The following is an 8,195-nucleotide window of genomic DNA, read 5'->3' on the forward strand; positions in this document are numbered from 1 at the left end:
AATATTGCATTATATACTAGAATATATTATGTTTTATGAAATAATTGTCATTGTAAAATCAAAAATGTGATATTTATATTTTTTATATTAAAAATTAAGACTCATTATAGTTTTGAAAAAGAAATAATAAAAATGTATTCAAGTAGATATTGCGTACTTCATCAATGATTATATATTAAAAACAAAAAAAAAAAATAATGGAAGAAGATAGAGATAAAAAAAAAATATTGAAATTAGCGCCATCTAAAGAATGCCACAAATGAAACATGTAAAGTTAAATTAAAAATAGAAAATATTAAAGAAAGAATAAAGATAGAATAAGAATTGATCATTACCACTATCTTTCAAGCATTTTTAAAAACATCTTTTTAAAAATAAAATAAAATAAAACATTTTTCTAAAAATATTCAAAAAATAATCATCCTTTATCTTATCTTATTTTAAAGAAATGTCTTTGATATTCAAGAGATGATAATGATTAATTCTTACTCTATCTCTATTCTTTTCTCATTATTTTTTATCCTTATTTTATTTGTTTCATCTGCCGCACTCAACAGATGGCTCTGATTTAAATATTTTTACTCTATTTCTGTCTTTCTCTCATTATTTTCTTTCCTTGTGTATAAATTAGATCTATCATACTCCCTTAGTATTATTAATATTTGTAAATAAAAATTAAAAGACTTTGATAGCATTAATAATAATGTAATAAATGATGATGCTAATGATGATAAAAAGTATTTTTGCTTAACAAGTGTATTTATACATAAAAAAATTTAATTTTATAAATATATTTATGTAAATATTAAAATCATGTTTGTTACAAATTTGTTTTTTAGTAAGAATAAATTAAGTTTTTAAAATATAAAATGTGATTAAATATAATTATTAATAAAAACATATTAATAAAAATCTTTGTTTATACATAATATAATAATATTATCAACTGATTTATTATTAATTGATTATTTTTTATTGTGGTATTAGAATATTAAAAAAATATTTAAAAAAAAGAATGAAAAAAGATGTGATGTAGATGATTAAAAAAAGGATTTGATAAAAATTAAAATTAAAAAAAGGTAAAAACTAGAATAATTAAATAAATTTCTATTTAAGACTGATAATTAATAAATATTTTTTAGGATAAATGTAAAAATGTCTTGGGATTTGAAGAATTGGCCAATTTTTAGTTTTTTAGATTTAAATTATGTTTCGAAGATTCATATGGCACTTGTATATGGTAATATATTTTTATTTTCATTTTCATTTTCAGTTTAATTAATTGTTTTTTATATCATTTATTTTTTTATTCTTTTTTTATTTTTATAAAAAAAAATTAGCGATATGAATTAGCAATATACTTATTATTATTATTAAACAGGTAATTTTGGCAATGAAGCATTAATTGTAACAAAAGATAAAATGGTATATGCTGTTGGAAGTAACACTTCTGGGTGTCTTGGAACTGGTGATACCTACAATACTCTTTATCCAAGAAGAGTTGAAGAATTATGTGGTAAAGATATAAAAACTTTTGCGTATGGTAAAGGACCACATGTTTTGGCTCTTACTGAAGATGGCAAGGTATTTGAATTTTATCCAAATATAATATATGTGTATTGCACAAAACAATTTAATATTATATTATTTAATAACATAAATTGTACAAAAGATATATTCATGGGGACATAATAGTCACTGTGAACTAGGAAATATCTCTGCCAGTCAAGGTTTGATTCCAATGCTTGTAACAAAAAATTTATGTAATGAATTTATTATTGATATTGCCTGTGGAAGTCATCATTCTCTTGCGCTAACAATTGAAGGAAAGGTAATGAACAAAAGCTTGAAATTAAATTTTTTTTTTTAATAATAAAAAAATTACATTCCTTTTTTATTTAGGTGTATGCATGGGGTGAAAATACATCCAGACAAGTAGGAAATAGTGTTAATATAAATGAAGGGACTCCCATGAAAGTGAATTCTACATTAGCTGATAAAAGAGTTGTTTGCATTAGCTGTGGTCAATCATCAAGCATGGTAGTTACAGATAACGGAGAAATTTATAGTTGGGGTTGTAATGAGGTTGGTCAATTAGGAATTGGAAATTATGCCAATCACGCGAATCCTTGTAAAATTACAACACTTATTGGTATTACGATTGGTAATATTAAGTTTTTTTCATGTATGTAAGTTATATATTTTTTAAATATTAGCAATTTTTTCCTTTAACGATAGAGAAAGTAGTATGTGGTTATGCACATGTTTTGGCCTTGTCTAATACAGGAATTTTGTATGTATGGGGTGGTAACTATTGTGGACAACTAGGTCTTGGCATGAAGACAAATATTTGTAATCCAGTACAGGTAAGATTCGATACCAATCATGCTAATATATATTAAATAATAAAAAAAGTATATTCAGCTCATAGTGCAAGAAATGGGAAGAGTATTGGATATAGCAGCTTCACATTATAGTCATATAAGTATAGCTATGGGAGAAAATAATCAAATATTTATGTGGGGCGAGTGTTTAGGACAAAGCATTACAATTCCAACGCTTACTGGTTTAAGATGCATACATGATGCTTTTGCGCGTTATGCATCACCGAACGTTATGCATCAACCACTTATTCTTCATGGAGAAGAAGAGACTGTGGGTTTAATTGATTGTTTCAAAGAAGCGTTTAACGATCAAGTATGTATTTGTAATAAAGAATTATCTTTTGTCGTATTATTATTTTTTCGAAAATAATTTATGTTTATATTTTATAGGCTACGAGTGATCTTGTTATACAAATACAAAAAAAGTCTATTTATGTGCACAAAGCTGTTTTAATGATACGTTGTCAATATTTTCGCACAATGTTTCCAAAAACATTGACCACAAATAACCAGAAGTAGGTATATTATTTTTTATTTTATTTAATGCATCAGATTCTTTAATATTGCAATCATTGTAGCGTTATAAAACATCATAAATTTTCTTATGACGTGTACAAAGCTTTTTTGAGATATTTGTATACCGACGAACTCGATTTACATCCAGAAAATATGCAAGGTAAATATTTTAATATATTTTTTGAAATATTTTATAATGTATTATATGTAAAATTATCAATTTTTGTCGATAAGAACTTTTAAAATTAGCGAATGCTTATTCCGAAAATCAATTGAAAAAACAATGTATACAAAGAATGAAGGAAGGGATAACAGTTGAAAACGTAGCTTACCTGTATAGTATAGCTATTGAAAATAATGCCAAGGTAAACAATTTAATATGATTTTTTTTCTTGCACGGATATTATTAATCTTAATTTAATTGTAGGAATTGGAGGAATATTGTTTCAAATTTGCGTTAAATCACATGACTGCTATAGTACAAACAGCAAGTTTTGCTAATTTGAATGAAAAAATGATAAAAAATTTTATAATTAAAGCTGCACAAACTGGAGCTTTTAAAACATAATTTATAATGTAGTATTGTAAAATATTACTGTATATTTTATGCCTATTGTACATAATGTTTTGTCGCATTGTATTAAAAAAGTTAAATTTCGTATCGAATCACTTGTTACACGATAAAATAAATGCGAATTAAGATTAAAGGTATTTTATCTAGATTAGAAGAAACTTTTGTTATTTGCATTTAGAATGGTTATTATTATTTACATCAATCTCTAATTAGTAATCGACGAATTAATTTCAAAATGAATCACATTTAACGAAAGATACGTGAAATTTCATTAACAGAATATAAAAGCAATATATATTTTAATATATATTGAATGCGTGATTGGTTTTTCGAGAGAGAGAGATATATGATTAATAGAATTTATTTATCTATCGTTATCGTTTCCACATTATTTTTATTATGATATTCTCAATATATACAAGCAATAAACTTTTGTTCGTATAATATGTACGCAACTATTGAATAATAACAATGATAATGATGGTAACGGCGATAGTGGTGATGATGACGATGACGATGACGATGATGATGACGATGTCGACGTCGACGACGACGGTATAGTATTGTTATGGTATCATATGGCATCATTAGAAAGTGAAATAACAGTGACAATTAATAAATAATGAATAATAATTATTAACCAATAATAAATAATAAATAATCAATATTTAATGAATAGTCATTTTATGTTTTATGTTTATATATTTATACGTATAGGTAATACTAGGTAGTCGGTTGCTGTATGATAAGTTGTTACGTGTTTTTAGTTTGCACTACCTTTGCGTTTGCGATGACCGGTGCATTCTTCGATTTGAAATCGATTTTTATATTTATATTTATATAAAATGATATATCGAAAACATTCCAATTACAATATTCTATTAATTTGGATCAATAAAACGTTTAGATTTATTGTATCGTTTATCGATAAAATATTTGCAACATTGAAATTTACGATAGGGTTTCAATCGATTTATAAAATTCTTTTTTTTTTTATTTCTTTTTATTTATTTTTTTTATTTTTTAAATTTAAATCTACAATTAAATCTATTCTTGGAGAAAAACTTGTTTGATTTTTACTCGATTTTTTCGAGAAGAGGGAAGGATAATGGACTCGAGTAAATATTGATCAATAAAAAAACATCGGTAAAAGAATGCATCGGACAAACGCAACTTTTTGTTGGCCGATAGCGTTTTAACGATCGTTATCCAATACGACGATTAACGAGAAACCGCGACGATGCAACTAGAAAATGTCGTATCGAATTCGATCCACTATTCGACTTAATTACTTAGTTTGTTCTTCTTTTGTAATTAATTAGAGCGTATTTAGGCCTGCGGGCTACTTTTCCAGCGACTCGCTGTGAATCCCATTGACAGAGGTAAGATTTCTCTCGACTTTTAATAAAGGAAAGAAGGAAAAACAAATTTCCACTAAAAATAGTCTGTCCGTTATGTTTTCCTCGATACCCATCGATCCTCCTTTTTCCCTTATTTCGCTCGTACGAGAAAGCGAAGCTTATCCTTAGCACCCACGAATTTTCCTTCCTTTCCTACACATTCCGTTATTATATTAATATCGCGCGAAATCTTTCTTTACTTTTGATTATCTTCATCGAAGGCAGCCATGGTACACACGCGAATACAATCTTCCGTTTCAATCATCTCTTAAGTAACATCTTATCGTGACACGATTTATTTATTTTTTTTTTTTTTTTTTTTTTTTTTTAATAAGGTATATACACGTCCTTAGGGTGTATGATATTTACACGAGTTTTGTTATTGTACGCTGTATTATTGTATCCGTTCTTTTGAAATCCATTGATATTTGGATGTTTTCGTCTCTTTTTGGAACAAGGAGGACCGTCGGTATTATTATATTATCGTGTTGCGATTATTATACATTAAATTACATATATAGAGTCACAGTTAGTTGCGCGAAAACTCGAAACGTTATCGCAAGTAATTATCGCGTCACTTTTTGAAAATTTGTTTCAAGCGTTCTCTCGTTGCTTCGCGTTTTATATATATATATATATATTTTTTTTTTTTTTTTGTTTTTTGTTTCAAAATTCAACGAATGAGAAAAGCATGTCTGATAGCGATTCCTTATTCTCTTCTTCTTCGCCTTTTTTTCTTCTCTTTTTCTTTTTTTTTTCCCTTTTTTTCTTTTTTTTCTCTCTTTTCTTTTATTCTATGTTCTTTAATCTCGCGTCGGCGCCTGGCGCCGCGAAGGAAGATCGTTTAGAGTCCCTTATATAGACTTCTAATAAATCATTCTGACACTTTTGCCTCTTCCGACCCGAATTACTAGCCTTGATCATTTTGTCGATCGTTTTGTTGTCTCGATAATAAAATGGTGTTATAAGGCAAAAGTTACAGAAGAAAAACATTGCACAGCAGAGAGATATATATATATATATTCTCTCGTTACCGTTGGTCTTATCCCCAACTGTTCCCTACTTTATCAGCGTTACGATCACGATCTTTATTTTCCAAAACGTTTCTCTTTTTTTCACGAAACCAATTCCATCGCGAGTTTCCAATCGAATGGAAAATGAAAAGGATCGGAAAATTTTTTCGAAGGGGAGGGAAAAATGATTTATAAAAAAACATGAGCCTCGTTCGATCGCGCATAAAAAAAAATCCTTCGAGATCTCTCTTTTCGTCTCGTCTGTTCGCGAGAAAGAAAAGAAAAAAAAATAAGATGAAAAAAAATCCTCGATAACGATAAAACAACGCGTTTTTAACTCGCCAATATTTCCTTCCACGTTGCTTCCTTCACGCGAATGATATCTTTCGATCGAATTCGCTTTTCAACACGTTCTTGAACCACGTTGTTCTTCATCCATATCTGAAATGTGTGTGTGTGTGAGAGAGAGAGAGAGAGAGAGAGATGCGTGGAAAATAAAATTCGAATTTAACGAATTCTTTAACTTTTGTCTACACGTATATATGTACATATAAATCGGTTTTGGAGATCTTGATGAAAAAAAATCGTCGCTTTTGAAATTGAGAGGAAAATTGGCATCGATTTGTTCGCGAAATCAAATTGGAATAGTTCGAATCTTTGATCCTAATTTTTTTCCTCTCTCTCTAATTAGTTCCTTCCTTTCACGATAGATCACGCAACGTGACAAATATTATGTACAAACTATACTGTCTTTGAACAGTATTTCTATCATATATGCATGTATTTATATATATATATATATATATAGTATGTAACATTATACGTAAACAGATCCAAATCATCGCAGTGAGTTTAACGCGGCGATACAATTTAATTCTTTTCCAAATCTTTGGTAGCTAGTAAAATCGAGTTAAAACCTCAACCGGGTTAGAAATATTTCAATTCCATTCCAAAAGGCAAAATCGATTAATTATGAACAGGGATAAACAGAGGATAAAGGATTCGTTAGGAAGGAAGAAGCGAGGAAGAACAAGTTCGATCGGGTACCATCCCGTGTCAGAGAGAACGATTCGATGGATACCGATAAAAAGGAAGGGAAGAGAGGTTCGTTCTGGCAAAGCGCCAGAGATATGGAGGATGAAAACAGTCCGAGGTTGGAAAGGGGATTGGAAAGGCTTGTCTTTTGTCGATCGAAAGAGGGAGGGGGAAGAGATGGAAGAAAAGAAAGGAAAAGACGATTTAGCTGATTGGAAGATTCCTAAGTAAGAGAGGGATTCCTTTTTATCTATTTGCAATTTTTGTACTGGCAATTTCTTTCACCGTTCTTCGAACAAAGTAGGTTTTCGGCGAGGAGAAGAATAACGGAAATAAAAGAAAGGGACGAAATGTTTGCGGCAAACGGGTTGGAACTATTATAATAATCTTTATGTAATTCTTCGCTCACGATGACAACGTGAAACGAGAAATTAACGTTTAAAAAGTTGTTAAAAAAGACGTTTGCGTTTCTTCCGTTGTTTTCTTTTCACGCGTCAGTTACCTCTTTGGACTACCTCTTAGTCTTGCTCCGCGTTTGCTCACCCCTCTCTTTTTTTTTCTTTCGGAAGAGAAATAAGAACTCGGTTATTACTCGTGGAAGAAGGAGGAAGGAGGAGGTTGAGGAGACGCTAAAGCTCGACCTTGGTCGGTAGCCGGGTCGGTTGGAAGAATAGAAGCGTATTCCGGTGTAAAATCGATGGCGGAGTCGCGCGCGAGGAAAAATAGAGCGCGTGAGATGCGATGGGTTTAGTTTTCGATCGTGGGTTGACCTGCGATTAAGTCGTGCATTCGCTGTCGCGTCGTAAAATTTTACGACCTATTCTCCCCTCTCTCTCTTCTCTCCGCGTTCGCCCACAGCGTTCGCGCCAATGGTCTCGATGTGTTTGGTCTTCGAGAAAAAAGAAATCTCACTTACCGATCGATCGTGGAACGTGGACGTTTCACGCGATCATCCAGTTTATCAAACTCAAAAGGAAGGAATTCAATTTGCGATTCCGATCCGGGAAACTGGATCCGGAGAGAATCAATTTCCAGTTAACGTGGAACGCTTCGCTTTGGAAATCAACGTGGTATTTCTGATCGGTTGAATGGAATCTTCGTTCGTATTTTCGTTTTTGGGGGGAAATCGCGGCGGCGTATCTCGAAGGATGCGACGGCGTTTAAGTCTCCGCAATTTGTTGGAATGCGATCGACTCTGCAGTGGCTGCATCGCGTTACAAACATGCGCACGTATAGGCGGCCGCAGGGTTATATAGATCGAATTGCGGCTCGA

The 8,195-nt window shown here is 30.8% G+C and overlaps 1 protein-coding gene across 6 annotated transcripts; it reads left to right on the forward strand.

The window, feature by feature from the left end:
* Window positions 1-597: 597 nt before the first annotated feature.
* Window positions 598-3,607, forward strand: LOC100868798 (RCC1 and BTB domain-containing protein 1). Of its 6 annotated transcripts, none has more exons than XM_086905400.1 (11): window positions 598-1,079; window positions 1,143-1,240; window positions 1,382-1,584; window positions 1,673-1,831; window positions 1,903-2,164; window positions 2,239-2,366; window positions 2,416-2,697; window positions 2,775-2,899; window positions 2,963-3,060; window positions 3,135-3,265; window positions 3,328-3,607. In XM_086905400.1, the coding sequence occupies exons 2-11, from the start codon at window positions 1,156-1,158 to the stop codon at window positions 3,466-3,468; spliced, it is 1,614 nt and encodes a 537-aa protein (XP_086761526.1). In that variant the 5' UTR covers window positions 598-1,079; window positions 1,143-1,155; the 3' UTR covers window positions 3,469-3,607. The 6 variants fall into 6 exon arrangements, with proteins under 6 accessions (XP_086761526.1, XP_086761527.1, XP_086761528.1 ...); XM_086905401.1 differs by having other exon boundaries at window positions 602-1,079; window positions 2,425-2,697; XM_086905402.1 differs by having other exon boundaries at window positions 603-1,079; window positions 1,903-2,152.
* The last annotated feature ends 4,588 nt before the right edge of the window (window positions 3,608-8,195 follow it).

This window comes from Apis florea, unplaced genomic scaffold, assembly GCF_048593485.1.
Source record: "Apis florea isolate Af1SG1 unplaced genomic scaffold, ASM4859348v1 contig_2411_pilon, whole genome shotgun sequence".
Taxonomy (NCBI): Eukaryota; Metazoa; Arthropoda; class Insecta; order Hymenoptera; family Apidae; genus Apis; species Apis florea.